The following is a 25,348-nucleotide window of genomic DNA, read 5'->3' on the forward strand; positions in this document are numbered from 1 at the left end:
AAAAAAAAAAAAAAAAAAAAAAAAAAAAAGTTAAAGCTGTCACCTTTAAGAGCCTTAAAGTAACAGATATCTGTAAAAAATGCATCAAGCTGTATATTTAATATTTGTGTACTTTATTGCATATAGATTAAACCTCAATTAAAAAAACAAAAATGAAGAATTCTTTCTTATAAGGCTTCCAAGTGCTTTTGAGAATCTGACTGAAGTTCTGGGCCCTGTCCCTAGAAATAACGTTTCGAAAAAAAAGGGCTTTTGCATTCATTTTCGGGGGATTCACAAATGAGATGAGCTTGTCCAAAACAGAAACCTGGTACAAATAATTAAGAAATCCCGGCCGGGCGCGGTGGCTCAAGCCTGTAATCCCAGCACTTTGGGAGGCCGAGGCGGGTGGATCACGAGGTCAAGAGATCGAGACCATCCTGGTCAACATGGTGAAACCTATTAAAAATACAAAAAATTAGCTGGGCATGGTGGTGTGTGCCTGTAATCCCAGCTACTCAGGAAGCTGAGGCAGGAGAATTGCCTGAACCCAGGAGGCGGAGGTTTCGGTGAGCTGAGATCACGCCATTGCACTCCAGCCTGGGTAACATGCGTGAAACTCCGTCTCAAAAAAAAAAAAAAAAAAAAAATCCCCTTTTCTTAGAAAGTCTGTTTTAGAACAGGGGACAAGTCCACTTACTTCATAGATTTTCGTTGATGGATCGAACTTCGCTGCCTGAGAGACGGGAGCGCGACGTCCCAGTGAAGGCAGAAACTGAAGAAAGGAAATGAGTGTGTGAAATGCTGCCCGAATGGAATCTAGACCCACAGGGCAGAGGCACTCAGATGGGGGGTTGCTGGTGTCATGTCTGCATCTTTGCCTGGATACCAGGAAAGTTGACACACTGGATTCAGAGGCTCCCTTCTGAGGTAACAGCAAGCACAGTTGCCGGCATCTCTGTATACCTTGTCAGCCCTGAGCACACAAAACTACTACTCACCATCCTAAATGGATTTTCAAAGGACTCCATGATGTTCTGGGCTTTTTTCTGTGCAACTGTCAACGGACCCTTCTTATTGTCTTCAGCACTAGGTTCCTGCAGAGACAGACAAAGAAATGATCACTAATAACCACGATCATCTGTGACATCAAGATGCAAGCAAGAGAGCAACAGTTAACAGTGATTTTCCTTTTTTTTTTTTTGAGACAGAGTCTCCCTCTGTTGCCCAGGCTGGAGTGCAGTGGCACGATCTCAGCTTAATGAACCCTCCACTTCCTGGGTTCAAGCGATTCTGCTGCCTCAGCCTCCCGAGTAGCTGGGATTACAGGCACATGCCACCATGCCTGTCTAATTTTTGTGTTTTTAGTAGAGATGGAGTTTCACCATATTGGCCAGGCTGGTCTTGAACTCTTGCCCTCAAGTGATCCACCTGCCTCGGCATCCCAAAGTGCTGAGGTTAAGGTGTGAGCCACCACACTCAGCCAGTAACAGTTATTAATACCAATGGCTAAGGCTAATTTTCATACATTCTCCTCCGTATAGGGTGCCGTGCCTGCAACAGCACACAGTAGCGTTTCATTATCAACGTGCTGGATCACTAAATTCTCACCATATCCTCACTGCCTATGAGGTGGTATCACTCTCACCACCTTACAGAGGAGGAATCTGAGGGCTACAGAGGTTGTGACAGTCTTCCGGAGGCTGGCAGTGAACATGAGCAGAACAGGGATTTAAACCCAGCATGGTCTGGCTCTAGAATTTGAGGTCTTATTTGATGTCTGAATTTTATTTTATTGATTGACTGACTGAGACGGAGTCTCATTCTGTCACCCAGGTTGGAGTGCAGTGGCATGATCATGGCTTACTGCAACCTCTGCCTCCCGGGTTCAAGTGATTGTCCTGCCTCAGCCTCCTGAGAAGCTGGGATTACAAGCATGAGGAAAAATGCCTGGCTAATTTTTGTATTTTTAGTAGATATGGGGTTTCACCATGTTGGCCAGAAGGGTCTCAAACTCCTGACCTCAGGCGATCTGCCAGCCTTGCCCTCCCACAGTGCTGGGATTACAGGTGTAAGCCACTGTGCACAGTCTGAAATTTAATATTTCATATATTTATAGGGAATCATTGAAACTATGCAACAAAATGCTGCTTCCAGATGGGTTCATAAATATGAGCCATCCTTTTACTTCATTTGTTATTATGCCCCTTGCCACACAGAGTGCAAGGAGCCCACAGCCCCCTTTACACCACACAGCACTTCTGTGTCAAAGCAGCACAGAGTTCACACTAACACTTTTAGCTGATAAATCACCTTCATGACTCAAATTAGCTCTGAGGTTGACTAAAGCGCCTAGAATTTTCTCATTAATTGCTGAAGCAAGGTCCAATCTAGATTTATGTAATTAAGTTAAAAACGAAAGTGAAGTCTGGGCGACATGGTGAAACCCCATCTCTACAAAACATACAAAAAGTAGCTGGGCATGGCACACGCCTGTAGTCCCAGCTACTCGGGAGAAGGCTGAGGCAGAAGGATTGCTTGAGCCGGGGAGGCAGAGGTTGCAGTGAGCCAAGATGGTGCCGCTGCACTTCCACCTGGGTGACAGAGTTAAGATCCTGTCTCAAAAACAAAACAAAACAAAACAGTGAAATAACTGGGTATAATGACTCATGCCTGTAATCCCAGTTACTCGGGAGGCGGAGGCAGGAGGATCGTTTGAGCCTCAGAGGTCAAAGATGCAGTGAGCCGTGACTGTGCCACCAGATTCCAGCCTGGGCAGCGGAGCGAGACAGTCTCAAAAAACAAAAAAAATGTTTCTCTTCTTCACTGAAAGCACACACACATGGTGCTGGGGTCAGGCAGGAAGCTACAGGCAGCGCACATTCTACAGTTCGCCAGACAGCACACCCACGCCACCCCTGCTGGGCATCCGGGTGAGCTGTTCTTCCCCTGCCCCTGCTGCAGCCGTGTCTGGAAAGCCCTGCTTGTATGTTCTCTGCACAGGCCCTCCTCCCACTAGGTGCTGTTCAACACCGGGACGTCAGCCTTTCCTTGAAGATTTCTTCACACACAGAGCTCAGAGAATCCTCCATCCACGTCCCGAGACCACCTCCTCCAGAGTGCTAAGTGCCACTTACTCATCTGTCTAAATGCCTCTCCCACCACTACTGGGTTTTGCTCTCAGCATTTGTCTCCAAGTGGACGCAACCCTCCAGGCAGACAGCCTGCTGGATAAATCCAGTAAATCCTAAGGGGTGCTACTCACATTAAATAATGTGATGACAGCTGTGGCAATCAGGCATGTGGTACCCAGCAAGTTATCTTCTTTTTCATCAGGGAAGAGGTTCGCCTGGTTCTGAACTGGCGCAGATCCTAGAGGAGCAGAAGTTAATAAGGTCAAGGCCTACAGAATTTTAATTAATTAATTAATTTTGTTTTATTTTTTCTTTTTGAGACGGAGTTTCGCTCTAGTCACCCAGGCTGGAGTGCAATGGCACAATCTTGGCGCCCTGCAACCTCCACCTTCCAGGTTCAAGTGATTCTCCTGCCTCAGCCTGTGGAATAGCAGAGATTATAGGCACCCGCCACCACACCCAGCTATTTTTGTATTTTTAGTAGAGACAGGGTTTCACTATGTTGGCCAGGCTGGTCTTGAACTCCTGACCTCAGGTGATACACCAGCCTTGGCCTCCCAATGTGTCGGGATTACAGGCCTCAGTCACTACACCCAGCCAAGCCTACAGAATTTTAGACATGGCAGGTGTGTCCCAACCTCTTCGGGACAGTCAGGAGGGCTCTTGACTTTACCATTGGTTGGGATGATTGGATAGCCATCCGGAGGGGCATGGGAGCAGTCGTGAGGTCCAAAGAGAACATTCTCCAATCTCTGCATAAAAAAGACACCAGCAGGTTGGCCTGTAAAACGTGCAAGCTGGCAGTAGCTTCCCGCCAGCTGTCAGCACAGGCCTCTGGCAGAGGTGTACTTGAACTGGCTGCAACTGATGTCTTCCCTCCCGGGGCAGACAGCGGATCCGACACTCTACCTCAGCACTGGGCAGTGGTGCGCTCTTCTTCCCTCCGGCTGCAACTTCAGACTAAGGGTAAAAACAAAGGGAACTGAGGAAAGTTGCCTAAACGCCTCAGGTCCAACGCCCAGCCCCCAATGCTGCGTTCCTTCACCAGACTGTTTCTCAAGAGCCCAGAGATTTTCTTTCCTTCCTTCACTCCTTGCAGTGCCTGGCAGGAGAATTATTTGGTGCTCAATAATTATGTGTAGGGTGAAAGAATAAAGCTCTTGATCGTGACTAAGCACAACAGGAAGGGTGCCAAAGAGCTTGAAAAAGACTCTTCTCTAGTATCCAGGGTCTCCCTTTACTTGGACAAAATACAGAGCTTACAAAGACATTTTTTTTTTTTTTTTTGAGACAGAGTTTCGCTCTTGTTACCCAGGCTGGAGTGTAATGGCGCGATCTCGGCTCACCGCAACCTCCACCTCCTGGGTTCAGGCAATTCTCCTGTCTCAGCCTCCTGAGTAGCTGGGATTACAGGCACGTGCCCCCATGCCCAGCTAATTTTTTGTAGTTTTAGTAGAGACGGGGTTTCACCATGTTGACCAGGATGGTCTCGATCTCTTGACCTCGTGATCCACCTGCCTCGGCCTCCCAAAGTGCTGGGATTACAGGCTTGAGCCACCGCGCCCGGCCTCAAAGACATTTTTTTTTTTTTTTGAAATAGAGCTTCACTGGTCACCCAGGCTGGAAGGCAGTAGCGTGATCTCGGCTCACTGCAGCTGCTGCCTCCCAGGTTCAAGCAATTCTCCTGCCTCAGCTTCTCAAGTAGGTGGGACTACAGGTGCACGCCATCATACCCAGCTAATTTCTGTAATTTTATAGAGAGGGTTTTGCCATGTTGGCCAGGATGGTCTCGATTTCCTGACCTCGTGATCCGCCCGCTTCGGCCCCTCAAAGTGCTGGGATTACAGGCCTGAGCCTTGGCACCTAACCACAAAGACATTTTTAAAATAAAAATTGCAAATGTAGGGCTGGTAGGTGGCTCACAACTGTAATCCCAGCACTTTGGGAGGCCGAGGTAGGAGGACTGCTTAAGCCCAAGAGGTCCAGACAGTCTGGGAAACACAGCAAGACCCATCTCTACAAAAAATTTCATCACTTGAGGTCAAGAGATGGAGATCATCCTGGACAACATGGTGAAACCCCATCTCTACTAAAAATACAGAAATTTGCCTGGCATAGTGGCGCATGCCTGTAGTCCCAGCTAGTTGGGACGCTGAGGCAGAAGAATCGCTTGAATTTGGGAGGTGGAGGTTGCAGTGAGCCAGATCACACCACTGCACTCCAGCTTGGTGACAGAGTGAGACTCCATTTCAAAAAAAAAAAAAGAATGGAGAACAGCTTATGTATTTACAATGCCACAAGGAATAAGATGCTGACACAAAGAACAGGCCTGCTAAGGCTGGGCACAGTGGCTTGCGCCTGTAATCGCAGCCTTTTGGCAGGCCGAGGTGGGTGGATCACCTGAGGTCAGGAGCTCGAGACCAGCCTGACCAACATGGTGAAACCCCGCCTCTACTGAAAATAAAAAATTAGCCAGGAGTGGCGGTGCATGCCTGTAATCCCAGCTACTTGGGAGGCTGGGGCAGGAGAGTTGCTTGAATCTGGGAGGCAGAGGTTGCAGTGAGCCAAGATTGCACCATTACACTCCAGCCTGGGCAACAAGAGCAAAACTCCATCTAAGGAAAAAAAAAATGCTGGGTGTGGTGGCGTGTGCCTGTAATCCCAGCTACTCGGGAGGCTGGGCCAGGAGAATCACTTGAACCTGGGAGACGGAAGTTGCAGTGAGCCAAGATCGCGCCATTGCACTTCAGCCTGAGTGACAAGAGTGAGACTCCGTCTCCAAAAGAAAAAAAAAAAAAAAAAGAACAGGCCTGCTAAATTGGGAATCTTTAGTAGAAAAGCTTTTTCTTTTTTTGAGACAGTCTCCGTCACTGTATGATCTCAGCTCACTGCAACCTCCACCTCTTCTAGTGATTCTCCCACCTCAGCCTCTGGAGTAGCTGGGATTACAGGCATGCACCCCAAGCCCAGCTAATTTTTTGTATTTTTAGTAAAGATGGGGTTTTACCAAGTTGGCCAGGCTGGTCTCGAACTCCTGACCTGAAGGGATCCACCCGCCTTGGCCTCCCAAAATGCTGGGATCACAGGCGTGAGCCATCACGCCCAGCCGTAGAACAGCTTCTTACCTTGAGCAGGGGCATCTCTCGAGCCTGCTGGATTAAAAGGTGCATTTCGTTGATCTGCTGCCGCACAAGGGGTGGCACTGGGTTGCAGCATGCGATGATGCCCTGAGGTTCCCTGCAGACAAGTAGGAACACATACTCAACTTGTCACTCAGAAATGCAGCCCTCAAAGGCTTCCAGGTAAGAATAATGACTGGGTAAAGCCATGGTGCCACGCTTAAGCTGAAGCTACAGCTTGGTGACTAAGCAAACACTGATATCAGGACAGCCAAGGCCAACTTCTCCATGTGTTCTTTGCAACACCAAGCTTTAAGTGGATTCCTCTTAAAGCCTGACTCCTACAGTCAGGGAGAGCTGGAAGTAAGTACCACAGCACTATGGATTCTCAATTCTGCAGGGGGGCAACCAACAGACTGTGGATTTTGATTCTTGCTTATTCTTCAATCAATATCACAAAACATTTAAGATCATGAGATGCTTTAATTTGGAAGAAAGTATACATGAGAGCCGGGCGCGGTGGCTCACGCCTGTAATCCCAGCACTTTGGGAGGCCGAGGCGGGTGGATCACGAGGTCAAGAGATCGAGACCATCCTGGTCAACATGGTGAAACCCCGTCTCTGCTTAAAATACAAAAAATTAGCTGGGCATGGTGGCGCGTGCCTGTAATCCCAGCTGCTCAGGAGGCTGAGGCAGGAGAATTGCCTGAACCCAGGAGGTGGAGGTTGCGGTGAGCCGAGATCGCGCCATTGCACTCCAGCCTGGGTAACAAGAGCGAAGCTCTGTCTCCAAAAAAAAAAAAAAAAGAAAGTATACATGAGAAAATCTGGGACATTTTCTTTCCTTGCAAGTAGATGCTATAAGGCTCGGGGACTTAGATGAACTCAAACTAAGGCATAATCATTGAGATTATTCCAGTTCAGAAGTTTTAGTTCTTAAATGGCAGGTTGAGGGCAGAAATTCTGGATTCCTTGGACTTGCTACCTTCCAAGCTTAGAGTATTAATCTCTGAGTAAACAACCTTGGGTAACAGCAACCAGAAAACTTGATTTTGAAGAACATGAGATCTACTGAGAAAGTTGAAACACATTAATCAGCTCGCAGACTCACTTAGGCAGCTCTTCAGCTATCTTCAGCATCATATGGTTTGGCAGTACATATCTGAAAAACACACACACATTCGGGACATATTATGTTCAGCCAGTGAGTTCCATTAGATGCTGTCCTACAGGGGAAATAACCAGCTTTCATGGCAAAAGAAAAAAAAGAGCCCATTATTTACTTGCTATTAGATGTGCTCAGTCTGAAAGCAGGCATCAAAAGAAGTTCTAATTCCTTACCCGTAACTTTCATCTTCCCTGCGAGCTGTTTTATCCCTCCAGGCAAACAGCAGCTGAAAGGCTGTCAACTGCTGTGTGTTAAGGTGCTTCTTTTGCTTCCTATAGAGTTCGAGGTAGGACTCATCCGTGAAGATAGGTTTGATGAATTTCTACCAAGTATTAGAGAATATTCAAAATCAATGGGAATCAAAATTGTGCCCTGGGCTCTGTAAAACGTTTGGCTCTTTTCATGAATGTAAGGAGGAAACCGAACAACTGGAACCTCGCCAGACACAGAGCCTGAAAGTGTCGCAGTCTGTGTGACTGCGGTGAAGGCGTACCTTGAGGCAGATGTCCCTGCTCCGCTGCCACACCACCTGCAGCTGCACGGGCTGGCCGTTGCCGCGCTCCCACAGCTCCAGCCTCATTTTGTCATAGATGTACAGCAAGTAATGGGTGTCATCCCGGGCGTAGCTGAGCATTTCCTCGGGCAGAGGGCTGGAATGGCAGAGGACACTGTTTCACCGACTGCCCCCAAGGACAGTAATTCAATTTGTCCACTCCGTGGGTGCTGGGACCTCCTTAGACCCTTCTGATATGAAAGATCCTTTCATAGCCAATATTGTAGTTCTGCCAACACTTCCTGCATTTTAACATGCTAAGCCATTATTTTAATAGCTGGGTAGAGGGAGGCAGGGTAATACGATGGTTAAAATAAGGGCACGGTCAGCTACTCTGGATACACACAAGGAGCGGCAGAAAAGGGGACACTGTACTCCTGAGTTCAAATTTCAGCTCCAGCTGTCTGTCCTTAGAAAAGTTCCTTAACCTCTTTGGGCTTACCCAGCTAACTTGTGAAATGGGAACCAGGTACTTCACAGGCTGTTGTGAGAGCTGCTTAGGACCACATCCTTGAAGCACTTAGCCCAGTGCTTGGCACAGGGTAAGGGCTCCATAACAGGGAGTGGGTTTTTAGATTTTATCAATTTTTACCTTTTATTTGGACTTTATCAGTCCTAATGTAATTTTATTTTTATAGAGATTCTGGCATTCTGGCATGTGGAATTCCTGGAAAAGTTCAGTGGCACCTTCCTATGACATCTGCAGCCTCGGGGAGACAGCAAACAAGTGGAAAATGACCAAGCTAAGCAAGGCCTGCAGGAAATGGGGCAAAACTGCTGCCTTATGCCACAAAAAACATTCATTATAAAGCTAAACCAACAGTGTCCCTTGGAATTCTTCCCCACCTACAGAAGCTCTTATACACACACACACTCACTCACTCACTCATTCATCCCTACTAGGGAGATCTGAGTTTCAAACAAGAGACCAGCATGGACAAATACTGATGTGGCACCTCTTTTTCAGCCACTATTTCCATGGAACACAGTGTAACTGAATCAGTCCATCATAAAGTCCACATTATCATTAAAGAATTTCCGCACTTTGGGAGGCCAAGGCGGGCGGATCACGAGGTCAGGAGATCGAGACCATCCTGGCCATGGTGAAACCCCATCTCTACCAACATACAAAAAATTGGCCAGGCGTGGTGGCACACACCTGTAGTCCCAGCTACTCAGGGGGCTGAGAAAGGGGAATCCGTTGAATCTGGGAGATGGAGGGTGCAGTGAGCCGAGATTGTGCCACTGCACTCAAGCTTGGTGAAAGAGCAAGACTCTGTCTCAGAAAAAAAAAAAAGAATTTTCTACCACTTTTATGCTGCTGAAGATGACTGGCAAAAAGCCTGATGCCATTCATTTCAATGAATATGGTATGGCCCTAACCCAGGTCTCTCTGAATGACCGGTTAACGAATAATCACACCTTCTTCTGTCACCCACATTTCCTCATTAAGAGCAAACTGACCGTATTCTCCAATCAGCCAGCTGATACTGCTTGTTTGACTCCACGTTGCAGTAGAGTTTCAGGAGATGATCTAGTGAGTGCCTGCCCAGGTTAAGAAGGCGTGCTGCCTGATGCGTATCAAACATGTTTACTACATACAACCCAAAGTCTTTCTGTAGCCATTCTATGTCTGAATCGGCACCATGGAAGACCTGAAAACAGAACCAAAGTCATGCAGTACACTGGTATCAGGCCACTCAGGCTCTGAAATTAACTCTGCCTCTAGTTTATCAGAACACTGAAATTAGACAGTAATCTTTGTTGTCCAGTCTGTAGTGCATTGGTGTGATCTTGCCTCACTGCAACCTCCGCCTCCCGTGCTCAAGCAATCCTCCCATCTCAGCCTTCCAAGTAACTGGCACTACAGGTGTGCCACAATGCCCAGCTAACTTTGAATTTTTTTGTAGAGACGGGGTTTCACTATGTTCCTCAGGCTGGCCTCAATCTCCTGGGCTCAAGTGATCCTCCTGCCTCAGCTTCCCAAAGTGCATGGATTACAGGCCTGAGCCGCCTCGCCTGGCTGAAGCCAATATTCTAATCAAGATTAGATATATGCAGCCAGGCATGGTGGCTCACACCTGTAATCCCACCACTTTGGGCCAATGCAGGTGGATTGCTTGAGGTCAGGAGTTTGAGACCAGCCTGATCAACATAGTGAAACCCCGTCTCTACTAAAAATACAGAAATTAGCCAGGTGGGGTGGCAGGCGCGGCCATCTCAGCTACTCAGGAGGCTGAGGCAGGAGAATCGCTTGAACCCAGGAGGCGGAGGTTGCAGTGAGCTGAGATAGCACCATTGCACTCCAGCCTGGAGGACAAGACTGAAACTCCATCTCAAAAAAAAAAAAAAAATAGAAATATGCAGTTTTAAATGTTTCTTTTGTCTTCAGTCACAGCTTTCTACATTCCAAATTCCATACTCTTAAAGTCTGAAACTGTTATCAACCAATGAGACGCGTGAAAGCAGCTCTAGCAGCTTCAGTATGGCCATGAAGTCCAAACAACCTTGACAGCTGGTGTTCACTGCAGTAGTCATGAAAATGATTTAACATTTTTCTGGGTGGTATCAAGCTAAGTCTTAGCTGTTCTAATAGGGATTTTCCTTGTTAGGAAATGACATGATTCCTCCCAATTTTACTGGGTCTAGGTTAAAATAATGAAATAGTAGACTAAAAAGCACTAAAATTCTTGTATGAGCTCACAGGCATGAGCTACAAAAGGCTTGCTGACCTTAACGATAGCTGGGTCTGTGAGGCTCTCATTGAGAATGTACATGTCACTTCGAAGCTCGAGGGTGTCAATGATGAAGTCTTCTGTCCGAGTGGAAATTTGCATCAGGCAGGTCAGTCCCAGGAAGCTCCTATAAGAGTGGTGCTAAACCACATAGAAGGAGGGGAGAATAGAAAAAAACAAAGATTTTATTAGACTTTCCTTTATTAATTTTGAAAAGTCAGCTACAGGCCGGGGGTGGTGGTTTGTGGCTCATGGCTGTAATCCCAGCACTTTGGGAGGCCAAGGTGGGTGGATCGCCTGAGGTCAGGAGTTTGAGACCAGCCTGGCCAACATGGTGAAACCCCATCTCTACTAAAAATATAAAAAATTAGCCGGGTGTGGTGGCTGGCATGTATAATCCCAGCTACTTGGGAGGCTGAGGCAGGGAGAATCACTTGAACCCGGGAGGTGAAGGTTACAGTGAGCTGAGATTCCCACCATTGCACTCTAGCCTGGGCAACAGAGCAAGACTCCATCTCAAAAAAAAAAAAAAAAAAAAAAAAAAAAAAAGAAAAGAAAAGTCAGCTACAAAGCTAAGTTATATGATTAATTTTTTACTAAAAAATAGATTAAAACTAGCACCAATTTTATACTTCTTCAATAGATAAACTCCCAGAAAATGTAAAAATTTCACCCAGGGTTATATACAAGATACCTCTAAGTCGACTGCAAATTCCTGACAATTCAAGAGCTTTTCGTTGAGTTCCACAAGTTCATCCAGGGAGGATATGAAATGGCACGGTGTCTCTTCTATTGGTCTGTATAGCTGGATCAAGAGAATAGTGAGAAAAAGGGAGGAATATAGAAATTACCCCCCAGGAAAGTACAAAGTGAACTATGAGTTGAGAAATAACCTAAAACTGGAAGCTTTTACCTTAAAGATATTCAAGAAAATCAAAATTGCATCAGTGACTCTACTTACTTCATTCCTCCTGGGCTACTACACACCACCCTTACACTAAGGCTGGGTACTAACCTGAGGTTGTGGCTTTTGAAGCACTGAATCTGGTGGAGTAAAGTGATTGAGTTCATATTGATAAGGATGTGCAAACCTGAATAAATAAAACAAAAAGAGAAGTCATTCTGATTAATTCCATAATTCAAAGGAAAAACAAAGGCTCTTATCCAATCTGTAAAAACAAGTAAGTCCACTGCGAAAATATCTTCCCTTTATAAAGAGCATTATTATTTCAGCAATTCGAGTACAAATCATAAATCAGGTGATATTTGCTCACCCTTAAAACATGATAATTAAGTCTTTTCATTTCTTTAGAGAGCTGCAGACCCAGGCAGCTTTATGAAGATTTGAGTACTTATTTGCAAAGTACTGTACAGTTGATGTTGGGATAACACCAAAATGAGAACTATACCATTCCTGTGGTTTGGAATAATAAATCTGTAAAGTCAGGATGAAGCAAATGTTTCAGTTGGGCAAAGGCTTAATGTTCTGTTTTCTTCTGATCGTAAGAAATCTGTATAAACATCCTCGCCCTGTGAGGCGCTGAGGATCTCTGTGGCCCAGGAGTGCCGGGCTGCCTTTCATGACCTTTATTTCTCAGCACTTAGCTTGTGGCCTCACAATGCAAAGCTGGGGCTAAAGGCATGAATGCCCAGACAGACTTTGGCGCTATGTGAGGAAAAGGCCAATACTAACAAAATTTTTATCACCTTTTTCATTATACTAAAGGCAAAGTCCATTTGTCTATTTTAAGTGAAGATTTTCCAAGACGCTTATATTGCCAGTCAAAAATAAAATGCCTTTTCAGCCAGGCATGGTGGCTCACACCTGTAATCCTGCACTTTGGGAAGCCAAGGCGGGTGGATCCCCTCTGGTTAGGAGTTCGAGACCAGCTTGGCCAACATGATGAACCCCGTCTCTACTAAAAATATAAAAAACTAGCTGGGCACGGTGGTGTACGCCTGTAATCCCAGCTACTCAGGAGGCTGAGGCAGGAGAATCACTTGAACCCAGGAGGTGGAGGTTGCAGTGAGCCGAGATTGTGCCATTGCACTCCAGCCTGGGCAACAAGAGCGAAACTCTGTCTCAAACAAACAAACAAAAAAAACACACATGGGCTAACTCTGGCCAGGTGCAATGGCTCATGCCTGTAATCCCAACACTTGGGGAGAGCAGGTTGGGAGGTTTGCTGAGGCCAGGAATTCAAGACTTCAAGACTAGCCTGGGCACACAGAAAATATAAAAGTTAGTTGTGCATGATGGCTCACACCTGTGGTCCCAGCTACTTGAAAGGGAGAGGTGGGAGGATGACTTGAGTCCAGGAGGTAAAGGCTGGAGTGTTGCGTTCATGCCATCACACTCCAGCCTGGGTGACAGAGCAAGATCCTATCTCAAAGAAGTTCCAACTCTGTGAGAAGTCAGAATCTCTAATTTTGCTTTTCACATCTTTCTTTTTGAGACAAAGCTTCGCTCTCGTTGCCCAGGCTGGAGTGCAATGGTGCGATCTTGGCTCACTGCAACATCCACCTCCTGAGTTAAGCCTCCCGGGTTTAAGCGAATTCTCCTGCCTCAGCATCCCAAGTAGCTGGAATTACATGCGCCACCATGCCCAGCTAATTTTTGTATTTTTAGTAGAAATGGAGCTTCTCCATGTTGGTCAGGCTGGTCTCAAACTCCTGACCTCAGGTGATCCGCCCACCTCAGCCTCCCAAAGTGCTGGGATTACAGGCGTGAGCCACTGTGCCTGGCCTTAATTTATTTATTTAGAGATGGAGTCTCACTTTATCACCTAGGCTGGAGTGCAGTGGCGCCATCTTGGCTCACTGCAACCTCCGCCTTCTAGGTTCAACCGATTCTCCTGTCTCAGCCTCCAGAGTAGCTGGGATTACAGACATGCACCACCACGTCTGACTAATTTTTGTATTCTCAGTAGAGATGGGGTTTCACCATGTTGCCAGGCTGGTTTCGAACTCCTGACCTCAGGTGATCCACCTGCCTCAACCTCCCAAAGTGCTGGGATTACAGGAATGAGCCACTGTGCCCAGACCTCACTTTTTACATCTATAATATGAGAATGAGAGCAACTGCTACTTCTCAGGACTGCAGTGAGGTTTCCATGAGGCAATGCTGTGCAGGCCCTTTGTGAATAGAAACATGATAAGCCCTGTCTCTACTTATTGCTAAGGCCCAGGGTGGGATAAAAAAGGAAATCACTGCTCCTCAGATTGTTTTCATGTATGCACTCCACAAAAGTGAAACTGTGAAAATGTGGCAAAAAGGTAAGCACTCACACAGAAAGGTCAGACATAGGCAAACACTTACATATCTTGCTCAACCTGTTGGGTTCTCTGCTGATAGATGAAATCAGCCAGTGCAGGGGGGACATCCAAGTCCTCAGGACGATCCTGTGGGCGTTCCCGTCTTTCCTTAGAGAGGGCTGAAGACCCAAGCAGTGACAAAAACAGCATCATAACAGAGATAAGCACATTTGTGTCTTTTCTATCTAGTTACTGGCTCCCTTTTTTTTTTTTTTTTTTTTTTTCTGAGACAGGGTCATGTTCTGTCCCCCAGGCTGAAGTGTGGTGGCACAATCACAGCTCACTGTGGCCTCGGCCTCCTGGGCTCAAGTGATTCTCCCACCTCAGCCTCTGGAATAGCTGAACTGGGCTCCCTTTGAAGAAAGGAGGATGGTAGAGGGACGTGTATGGCCTTCCTGGTTTTTGCATCAAACAAAGTGAGACTCAAATGCAAGCAAAGTATGAACTACTTACCTTGAGGGAGGGGTCTCTGAGCATTGGGTTTAATAAAGATTTTAGGAAGAAATGGTGTGTTGGAATTGTCAATCTTCTCTCGAAACTTCAGCTGAGGTCGGATGATATTTTTTGCATGAAGCAGACGGAAAGTTTCAGATTTTGCTTTTTTGCCATATTCTGCTGCCTATGATCAATGCATACAAATACTTTACAACACAGCAACTTGATGAATTAGAAAAGTAAATTCCAATTTATGACTTCCAAGGAGACAATATCCCACGGGCCATTCATTTAAGAATGCATGTGTATGTGGATGTCTCCAGAAAGTGAACAGGGTGTAATTAGGTTGTGTGTTTATGAGAACAAATTAAAGGAGGCAGTGACCAGTTCTCTAATAAATTAGAACAGAAATGCATGTTAGAATGAGCAAAATCCCTATTATGAAGCTGATGTCAGGAGCTCTAGTTAATCTGAAAAGTCCTCACCTTACGGTTCCAGCTGGACACTACCGTTTTGGGGACCTGCAGGCCGGCGGGGAGGACAGGCTGTTGATTCTTATTTACACCTGAGGCTTCATCCAGTAAAATACCCTAAGAATAGAAGAGGTACTGGTTTAGTATTTTTCCTTTTGAGGTCGAGTTAATTACCTATTTATTTATCTGACACATGGAGTCTCACTCTGTCGCCCAGGCTGGAGTACAGTGGCGCGATCTCAGCTCACTGCAACTCTTCACAGTCTGAATTGGGCTCACTGAAACCTCCACCTCAAGCATTCTCCTGCCTCAGTCTTCCAAGCAGGTGGGATTACAGGCACACATCACCATGCCTGGCTACTTTTTGTATTTTTAGTAGAAACAGAGTTTCGCCATGTTGCCTGAGCTGGTCTCGAACTCCTGACCTCAAGTGATCTGCTTGCCTTAGACTCCCAAACTGCTGGGATTACAGGTGTGAGCCACCACACCCAGCCTAATTACCTAACATTCAAAAAAAATATATTCAGAGATGTTTATGTAAGAAAATATACATATATAAGAACAGATCAATGTATATGTCAAAACATCATGTTGTATGTCATAAATATATATAGATGGTCCCTGATGTATGATAGTTTGACTTAGAAGATTTTGAGTTTACAGGTTTCACCATGTTGGCCAGGCTGGTCTCAAACTCCTGACCTCAGGTGGTCAAAAGAAAAAAAAAAAAGAAAATGTTTTGAGTTTACAATGGTGTGAAAGCGATTTGTATTTAGCAGAATCCATACTTCACGTACACTTACAACCTGTTTTTCTTTTTTGAGACGGAAGTCTTGCTCTGTTACCCAGGCTGGAGAATAGTGGTCCAATCTCGGTTTACTGCAGCCCCCACCTCCCAGGTTCAAGCAATTCTCATGCCTCAGTCTCCCAAGTAGCTAGGACCACAGGTGCACGGCACCACGCCTGGCTAATTTTTGGATTTTTTAGTAGAGATGGGGTTTCACTATGTTGACCAGGCTGGTCTCAAACTCCTGACCTCAAATGATCCTCCTGCCTTGGCCCCTCAAAGTGCTGGATTACAGGCATGAGCGACCACACCCGGCCACAACCTGTTTTTTTACTTTCAGAAATATATTCAGCACTGCTTGAATTACATAAGATATTCAACACTGTATTATAAAAAGAGGCTTTGTGGCCAGGCGAGGTGGCTCATGCCTGTAATCCCAGCACTTTGGAAGGCTGAGAGATGGGTGGATCACCTGAGATCAGGAGTTCGAGACCAGTCTGGACAACCTGGTGAAACCCCGTCTCTACTAAAAATACAAAAATTAGCTGGGCATGGTAGAGGGTACCTGTAATCCTAGCTACTTGGGAGGCTGAGGCAGGAGAATCACTTGAGCCTGGGAGGCAGAGGCTACAGTGAGCCAAGATCATGCCACTGCACTCCAGCCTGGGTGACAGGGCAAGATTCTATCTCAAAAAGAAAAAAAAAAGAGGCTTTGTGTAAGATTGTGCCCAACTTGGCTGCATGGTGGCTCACGCCTGTAATCCCAGCACTTTGGGAGGCCGGGGCGGGCAGATCACAAGGCACAAGGTCAAGAGACTGGGACCATCCTGGCCAACATGGTGAAACCCTGTCGCTAATAAAATACAAAAATCAGCTGGGCATGGTGATGCACACCTGTAATCCCAGCTACTTGGGAGGCTGAGGCAGGAGAATCACTTGAATCCAGGAGGCGGAGGTTGCAGTGAGCCACAATCATGCCACTGTACTCCAGCCTGGCGCCTAGCGACAGAACAAGACTCTGTCTCTAAAAAAAAAAAAAAAAAAAAAAAGATTGTGCCCAACTCTAGACTAATGGAGGTGTGTTAAATGCATTTTTGACTTACAATATGGGTTTATTGAGACATAACCCAATTGTAAATCAAGGAGCATCTATACGACTTTTATCAATTAAAAAAATAAAAATTTTACAGAGCTGATCAATATATGAAAGGTGATTAGTACATCACGCCAAGTAATTAATGCATTATTTACTCAAAGGCAGGTAGGACGGTAATTATTCATGCCCAGTACTCGACTGACTCTTTACAGCTCTGAATTGGGCTGAAAATTCTAATATGATTTACCAGTGTAATGTGGCCACTAAAATAACTAAGAAGTCCCTGGACTGCATACATTACATATAGACGTATACTACTTAGAATGAGGCTGTAGGGAGTCCTGATCTATTCTGTACTTTATTATTTATTATTAAGACGGGATTTCACCATGTTGGTCAGGCTGGTCTTGAACTCCCAACCTCAGGTGATCCACCCACCTTGGCTTCCAAAGTGCTTGTATTACAGGCATGAGCCACCACGCCCGGCCTATTCTGTACTTTATTTATTTATTCTTTACTTTTGAGATGGAGTCTTGCTCTCGCCCAGGCTAGAGTGCAGTGACGCAATCTAGGCTCACTGAAATCTCCACCTCCTGGGTTCAAGCAATTCTCTGCCTCAGCCTCCTGAGTAGCTGGGATTACAGGTGCCTGCCACCACATCTGGCTAATTTTTTGTATTTTTAGTAGAGAGGGGGTTTCACCATCTTTGCCAGGCTAACCTTGAACTCCTGACCTCATGATTCACCCTCTTCAGCCTCCCAAAGTGCTGGGATTACAGGTGTGAGCCACCTCTCCTGGCCTTTTCTGCACTTTAAAGCAAGACATGAAATATCAGCCTGGGCACTACTAACAGAGGCACACCCAGGTGACACATAGAAGTATGGCAGGACCTGAAATCACAAGGTATCAGAAACTGCTGAAAGATCTGTGGGCATTTAGGGAAGAGATGACTTCACGGGACAGGAGAGCATGCCTTAAATATTTTTAGGACTGTCAGATGGTTGAGGTTAGATTTGTTTTTCATGATCTCTACGTAGTTCTGTGAAAATAATGTTCTGTCATAGAATTAGGCATAAATAGACGGTAAGCAAGACAGAATAATACACTTCTCCTTCCAATCCTGTGAACTGACGTGTTCAGTAGATTTTGAGTAACAGTACAAATAACCTATATTTTAGTTGGGTAATATAAGGGCTTATTCTCTTGCAATACAAATAGAATTTGCAAATCTTGTCAGGCACAGTGGCTCAGGCCTGTAATCCTAGTGACTAAGGAGGCTGAGGCGGGATGACTGATTGAGACCAGGATTGTTTGAGAAGCTCAAGATCAGCCTGGGCAACACAGTAAGACATTGTCTCTATAAAATAAAAAAAATCTAGCCAGACATGGTGGTACACACCTGTGGTCCTAGCTATGGGGGAGGCTGTGGTGAAAGGATCGCTTAAGCCCAGGAGTTCAAGGTTGCAGTGAGCTATGATCGCACCACTGGACTCCAGCCTAAGTGACAGAGCAAGACTTCAGTCTTCAAAAAGAATAAAAACAGGGCTGGGCGAGGTGGCTCACACCTGTAATCCCAGCACTTTGGAAGGCCGAGGCGGGTGGATCACGAGGTCAGGACACAGAGACTATCCTGGCCAACATGGTGAAACCCCGACTTTACTAAAAATACAAAAAAAATCAGCTAGGCGTGGTGGCACTTGCCTGTAGTCCCAGCTACTAGGGAGGCTGAGGCAGGAGAACTGCTTGAACCCAGGAGGTAGAGATTGCAGTGAGCCGAGATCGTGATTACACCACTACACTACAGCCTGGGCGACAGTGCGAGATTTCGTCTCAATAAAAAATAAATAAATAAATAATAATAACAGAATTTGAAGATCTGGAAGGAAGATTCCTTCCAGATCTTATACCTTATAAATAAATAAGGTACTTTATTTATTTATCTATCTATTTTAAACAAAGACGAGGTCTCACTATGTTGCCCAGGCTGATTCTGGAACTCCTGAGCTCAAGTAATCCTTTCAACTCAGCCTTCCATAGTGCTAGGATTTTGAGCCACTGCACCTGGCCAGAATAAGGCATTTTAACATTTTTTTTTCTTTTTTTTTTTTTGAGACAGAGTCTCACTCTGTTGCCAAGGGTGGAGTGCAGTGGTGTGATCTTGGCTCACTGCAACTTCCACCTCCTGGGTTCAACTGATTCTCCTGCCTCAGCCTCCCGAGTAGCTGGAAGAACAGGCATTCGCCACCACAGCTCGGCTAATTTTTATATTTTTAGTACAGACGGGGTTTTGGCATGTTGGCCAGGCTGATCTTGAACTCCTGACCTCAGTTATCACCTACCTCAGCCTCCCAAAGTGCTGGGATTATAGGCCTGAGCCACGGCACTTGGCCGGAATAAGGCACTTTAAAAACAGGCTTCCAGGCCCAGCACAGTGGCTCATGCGTATAATCCCGGCACTTAAGGAGGCCAGGGCAGGTGGATCACTTGAGGGCAAGAGTTTGAGACCAGACTGGCCAATGTAACAAAACTCTGTCTCTACAAAAATTAGCCAGGAATAGTGGTAGGTGCCTGTAATCCCAGCTACTCCGGAGGCTGAGGCAGGAGAATCACTTGAACCTGGGAGGTTGAGGTTGCCATGAGCTGAGATCGTCCCACTACACTCCAGCCTGGGTGACAGAGCAAGACTCCATCTCAAAACAAACAAACAAACAAACAAACAAACAAACAAACAAACAGCGGGCTTCTATGGGGTAGTAATATTTTTAAGACAACTGTAATTATTTTCTTTCTTTTTTTTTTTGGAGACGGAGTTTCGCTCTTGTTACCCAGGCTGGAGTGCAATGGCGCGATCTCGGCTCACCGCAACCTCCGCCTCCCGGGTTCAAGCAATTCTCCTGCCTCAGCCTCCTGAGTAGCTGGGATTACAGGCACGCGCCACCATGCCCAGCTAATTTTTTTGTAGTTTTAGTAGAGACAGGGTTTCACCATGTTGACCAGGATGGTCTCGATCTCTTGACCTCGTGATCCACCCGCCTCGGCCTCCCAAAGTGCTGGGATTACAGGCTTGAGCCACCGCGACCGGCCGGCTGTAATTATTTTCTAGAAAAAACATGCCAACTATCAAAAGTGAATGTTATTATAAGAAATGTTAAGCTTATTTCCTTTTCATTTTCTAAGGTGTCTGGCTTTTTCTGTATATTTTAATAATACAACGTTCTTTGTTAGTTACCATAAGAGTGAAGGAAAATACTCACCACTCTCTCCAGAATTACATCATTGGTATCAACTAGTAAATCAAATTTATCTTCTAACTCAGTCACTTTACTTCGATCCTTAATGTTACTGCGACAGCCATGGTACTGCATTACTCTGCTCATGCTAAGGAAAGGATAACCAAGATTAGATCGTAGATATTTATTTCATTTGTTTACAATCTGTGACAGAGAACGCTTAAATGATATTGCTCAGAATGTTTCTAACACTTTTTTTTTTTTTTTTTTGAGACAGAGTCTCGCTCTGTTGCCCATGCTGGAGTGCAGTGGCACAATCCTGGCTCACTGCAACCTCTGCCTCCTGGGTTTAAGCGATTCTCATGCCTCAGGCTCCTGAGTAGCTCGGATTACAGGCACGCGCCACCAAGTTGGGCTAATTTTTTTTTTTTTTTTTTTTTTTGAGACGGAGTTTCGCTCTTGTTACCCAGGCTGGAGTGCAATGGTGCGATCTCAACTCACCGCAACCTCCGCCCCCTGGGTTCAGGCAATTCTTCTGCCTCAGCCTTCTGAGTAGCTGGGATTACAGGCATGCGCCACCATGCCCAGCTAATTTTTTGTATTTTTAGTAGAGACGGGGTTTCACCATGTTGACCAGGATGGTCTTGATCTCTTGACCTCATGATCCACCCGCCTCGGCCTCCCAAAGTGTTGGGATTACAGGCGTGAGCCACCGCGCCCGGCCGGGCTAATTTTTTGTATTTTTAGTAGAGATGGGGTTTCTCCATGTTGGCTATGCTGGAATGCAGTAATGCAACCACAGCTCCTTGCAGCCTTGAACCCCTGGCCTCAAGTAATACTCCCACCTCAGCCTCCCAAGTAGCTGGGACTACAGATATACATCAACCCTCCCAGTTACTTTAAAATTTTTTTGCCAGGACAGAGTGTCCCTATGTTGCCTAGGCTGGTATTGAACTCCTGTTCTCAAGAGATCCCTTGCCCTCGGCCTCCCAAAGCACTAAGATTACAGGCATCAGCCACCACATCCAGCCTCCAATACTTTTTGATGACACCAATAAAACTTGCCCTCTAGCCGGGTGCTGTGGCTCACACCTGTAATCCCAGCACTTTGGGAGGCTGAGGTGGGTGGATCATGAGGTCAGGAGTTCGAGACCAGCCTGGCTAATATGGTGAAACCCCATCTCTACTAAAAATACAAAAATTAGCTGGGCATGGTGGCACACGCCTGTAATCCCAGCTACTGGGGAGGCTAAGACAGGAGAGTCGCTTGAACCTGGGAGACAGAAGTTGCAGTGAGCCAAGATTACGCCACTGAACTCCAGTCTGGGCAACAGAGCACCACACCACGCCTGGCTAATTTTTTGTATTTTTTGTTTGTTTGTTTGTTTTTGAGATGGAGTCTTGCTCTGTCGCCCAGACTGGAGTTCAGTGGCGTAATCTTGGCTCACTGTAATCGGGAGGCTGAGGCAGGAGACTTGCTTGAGTCGAGATGGAGCCAATACACTTCAGCCTGGATAACAGAGCAAAATTCCATCTCAAAAAAAAAAAAACAAACAAAAAATAAAAGAGAGAGAAATACCTGTTAACACTACAAGTTTGTGAAAGAATCTTTTATCTATGTGTTTAAGTCCCATATTAATTCAAAAAGATTTGCAAGCCGGGCGCGGTGGCTCACGCCTGTAATCCCGGCACTTTGGGAGGCCGAGGTGGGCGGATCACGAGGTCAAGAGATTGAGACCATCCTGGCCAACATGGTGAAACCCTGTCCCTACTAAAAATGCAAAAATTAGCTGGGTGTGGTGGCACGCGCCGGTAGTCCCAGCTACTTGGGAGGCTGAGGCAGGAGAATTGCTTAAACCTGGGAGGCGGAGGTTGCAGTGAGCCAAGATTGCGCCACTGCACTCCAGCCTGGCACCTGGTGAAAGAACAAGACCCTGTCTCAAAAAAAAAAAAAAAAAAGATTTGTACAAAAGTCAATACATTTCTTAAAAGCTAAACTAAAAATATACCAAGTAATATTTCCCTAATCAAAATCCATTGCTTCATATTTCACATTTTATAGCTCTTCATACCACAGAAAATGTTTAAGGAAAAATAAATTTCAGGAAAAAAATTATCTACCTCTTTGTTTTCATTTCTTTTCATTAACACAAGATAACAAAATATAGTACTTACCACTGAAGCAACCTGTCTCCCTGTGTTTCACAAAATGCTTGGAAGCCAGGAAAACTTCGGTAAAAGTCATATTCATCGCCAAACTGTGGTAGGCCCCCAGATGCTTTGGTGACTGCCACCACGGACCCAAGAGCAAACTGTCAAAAACCAGAAAAGACGGCATGTTTTACACATGGATTCCCATTCATTGGGTATGTCATTTTTTTGATCTATTGTATATAGCGCATTGCAGTACACATTGAAGATGTCTACTCTTCATCCATCAAAAAAATACTCATTTAGGGCCGGGTGCAGTGGTTCACGCCTGTAATCCCAGTACTTTGGGAGGTCAAGGCAGGCGGATCACGAAGTCAGGAGTTCGAGACCAGCCTTGCGGATATGGTGAAATCCCGCCTCTACTAAAAATACAAAAATTAGCCGGGTGTGCTGGTGTGTACCTGTAGTTACTCAGGAGGCTGAGGCAGAAGAATCGCTTGAACCTGGGAGGAGGAGGTTGCAGTGAGCCGAGATAGTGCCACTGCACTCCAACCTGGGTGATAGAGTGCAGTGGCACTATCTCAAAAAAAAAAAAAACAAACAACAACAAAACTCATTTAGTGCCAAACTTCAATCTAATTTAGGCCCTGAGAATACTATCGTGAACAGATACCAAGTTTGGAGCTTATATGCTTGGGAGAGTTGAGAGACAGAACAAACAAACAAGTATATAATATGATTAATATGCACAAAAACCTAGGGTTGAATCTTGACATTGCTATGTATTAACTGATATACTGGGCAAGTGATTTCTTTTTTTTTTTTTTTTTTTTTTTTTTTTTTTGAGACGGAGTTTTTCACTCATGTTACCCAGGTTGGAGTGCAATGGCGCGATCTCGGCTCACTGCAACCTCCACCTCCTGGGTTCAGGCAATTCTCCTGCCTCAGCCTCCTGAGTAGCTGGGATTACAGACACACACCACCATGCCCAGCTAATTTTTTTTTGTATTTTTAGTAGAGACGGGGTTTCACCATGTTGACCAGGATGGTCTCGATCTCTTGACCTTGTGATCCACCCACCTCGGCCTCCCAAAGTGCTGGGATTACAGGCTTGAGCCACCGCGCCCGGCCGCAAGTGATTTCTTTTATTTGAACCTTAGTTTTCTCTTCTGAAAAAAAGGGAAAAATAAAAAGGGCCTGCACCATAGTTTTTGTGAGGATTGAATGAATAAGCTAATAAAAGCACTTTGGACAGTTCTTGGCAGATAAATGCTATTATTATGACTCAAGTTCAGAGCCAAGAGCTTTCTACAGGAATTTGTTTCTGTGTTTTCATTTTGATGAGCATCTTAACACAATGCAAGCTTTTCCTAGATCCTTGGATGACCAATTTATAATAGCTACTATCTAAAACTGGATTTGTGTTTATTGTTCAGTTAGTGTCAAGGGGTTCTCTATTTTAACTCTTGAGAGGTAATGGAAAAACGCGAGGTGATATAAATGATGGCTGACCATGTGAAGGCCAAATGATGTCACTGTGAGTCGTGTGAATAAACATTTCCCAAGAAAAAAGAAGAGAAAGGAGGTGGGAAATTAAGTCATGGAGGGGCACATGGTAGCTTATGAGCATAACTGCCACACAATCAGGACACAGTTAGTGGTCCAGGAACTATTGAGAGCCAAACGAGCCGGGCGCGGTGGCTCAAGCCTGTAATCCCAGCACTTTGGGAGGCCAAGGCGGGTGGATCACGAGGTCAAGAGATCGAGACCATCCTGGTCAACATGGTGAAACCCTGTCTCTACTAAAGAAAAAAATACAAAAACATTAGCTGGGCATGGTGGTGAGTGCCTGTAATCCCAGCTACTCAGGAGGTTGAGGCAGGAGAATTGCCTGAACCCAGGAGGCGGAGGTTGCGGTGAGCCGAGATCGCGCCATTGCACTCCAGCCTGGGTAACATGAGTGAAACACCGTCTTAAAAAAATAATAATAAAATAAAATACAAAAAAAATTAAAAAAAAAAAAAAAAGAGAGCCAAACGAATGAACAGCATCAGCTAATGGCAAATTAGATAGATACAACGTGAGTGGAGTTTCTGTAAACTGATAGAGGTAATTTACAAATTATTTTAGTTTCATGGGTTTGTAAGAGCTATGCACAGTTTAAACCTAGTTGTATGTTTGTTCATGTGTAAGCTAAGTTATACAAAGAACTTAAGTGAACCCTTCTGTGAACCTTCCAGGAGTTACTGAGAAACGTGCAATGGAGCTTTAACAAGTGACATTTAACTTAGGTTTAAAAATTATGTAGGACTGGACCTCGGAACAGAAGAAGGGAAGAGGGGCGATCCCGGCCTCGGGAGGGGACAACTCTGGACAAGTGTGGGGAGGGCGAAACAGCCGAGCCCCCGAGGAGAGTTGGCCAGGTGTCTCAGGAGTGGCAGGGGGGACGATGCAAGGTCTGGGGACGTCTGGGTGGCAAGGAAGCCCTTTCTAGGATGCGATACGGCTTTCCACATTTGGGCCTATGTGGACTTAAGCTGGCAAGCGAGACGTCCCTAAGCGTCCGTTTCCGAGGACCCATCCCCGCAGGGTGCAGGTAGAGTCTGCGCTGCGGACAGTGGCCCCGCGACCCTCGTCGGGGCTCTAATGCGGCGAGCTGGCATTGGCTGCCCAGAGCGATCGGCTCGGCTTCCGGCGGCCGCGGGAGACTCCTGGAATCCCCGAGGCCCCGCGAACTCACCTTCACGAAGCTGTCGGCGTCCAGGAAGCCTGGCAACACCATCTCCCCGTCAGATTTGGCGGCGCTTGTGGCCGACAGGACCCCGGGCTCGCGGGTATTGGGCGGCGCCATTTTTCCCCCCCCCCTACTATTACGGCTCTTCTCGCGATAGCGTCTCGGCCGACGCGACGCAACGCGACGCGACGCGACGGGTGCGCGCCTCGCGTACGCCGGGGCTGAGGGGCAGGGGGAGGGGCGAGGGGAGGAGCGGAGGGCGATTGGCGTGTCACTTCAGAGCGCTCTGTCGTGAACTTCAAGTTCTTTTACTTAATGTTGTATCATCCCAACAACCCTGTGGTCTAGGGTGTGGCCTGGAGGACCTGATTATCACATATATTTTTGACACGGGGTCTCACCTTTTTGCTCAATCTGGTTTTGAACTCCGAGGCTCAAG

General features: G+C 46.1%; 1 protein-coding gene across 5 annotated transcripts in view; it reads right to left on the bottom strand.

Moving 5' to 3' along the window:
- The window catches only part of EXOSC10 (exosome component 10), a 32,298-nt gene extending 7,206 nt beyond the window's left edge, over positions 1 to 25,092 (bottom strand). For 4 of the 5 annotated variants that reach the window (XM_032300376.1, XM_032300371.1, XM_032300374.1 and 1 more), the window contains exons 1-19: positions 24,916 to 25,092; positions 22,200 to 22,336; positions 20,049 to 20,172; positions 14,924 to 15,028; positions 14,457 to 14,622; positions 14,008 to 14,122; positions 11,704 to 11,779; positions 11,383 to 11,493; positions 10,686 to 10,829; positions 9,418 to 9,608; positions 7,894 to 8,050; positions 7,574 to 7,722; positions 7,344 to 7,394; positions 6,239 to 6,350; positions 4,023 to 4,073; positions 3,787 to 3,865; positions 3,245 to 3,351; positions 981 to 1,076; positions 680 to 754 (exon numbers count right to left, since the gene is read on the bottom strand). In XM_032300376.1, coding sequence (XP_032156267.1) covers positions 680 to 754; positions 981 to 1,076; positions 3,245 to 3,351; positions 3,787 to 3,865; positions 4,023 to 4,073; positions 6,239 to 6,350; positions 7,344 to 7,394; positions 7,574 to 7,722; positions 7,894 to 8,050; positions 9,418 to 9,608; positions 10,686 to 10,829; positions 11,383 to 11,493; positions 11,704 to 11,779; positions 14,008 to 14,122; positions 14,457 to 14,622; positions 14,924 to 15,028; positions 20,049 to 20,172; positions 22,200 to 22,336; positions 24,916 to 25,026 — 2,157 coding nt within the window. In that variant the 5' untranslated portion in view covers positions 25,027 to 25,092. Of the gene's footprint in view, positions 1 to 679; positions 755 to 980; positions 1,077 to 3,244; positions 3,352 to 3,786; positions 3,866 to 4,022; positions 4,074 to 6,238; positions 6,351 to 7,343; positions 7,395 to 7,573; positions 7,723 to 7,893; positions 8,051 to 9,417; positions 9,609 to 10,685; positions 10,830 to 11,382; positions 11,499 to 11,703; positions 11,780 to 14,007; positions 14,123 to 14,456; positions 14,623 to 14,923; positions 15,029 to 20,048; positions 20,173 to 22,199; positions 22,337 to 24,915 lie in introns of all 5 variants that reach the window. The other variant, XM_032300372.1, reaches the window with a different exon arrangement.
- Positions 25,093 to 25,348: the final 256 nt, after the last annotated feature.

This window comes from Sapajus apella, unplaced genomic scaffold, assembly GCF_009761245.1.
Source record: "Sapajus apella isolate SASKATOON/1434 unplaced genomic scaffold, GSC_monkey_1.0 scaffold43, whole genome shotgun sequence".
Classification (NCBI taxonomy): domain Eukaryota; kingdom Metazoa; phylum Chordata; class Mammalia; order Primates; family Cebidae; genus Sapajus; species Sapajus apella.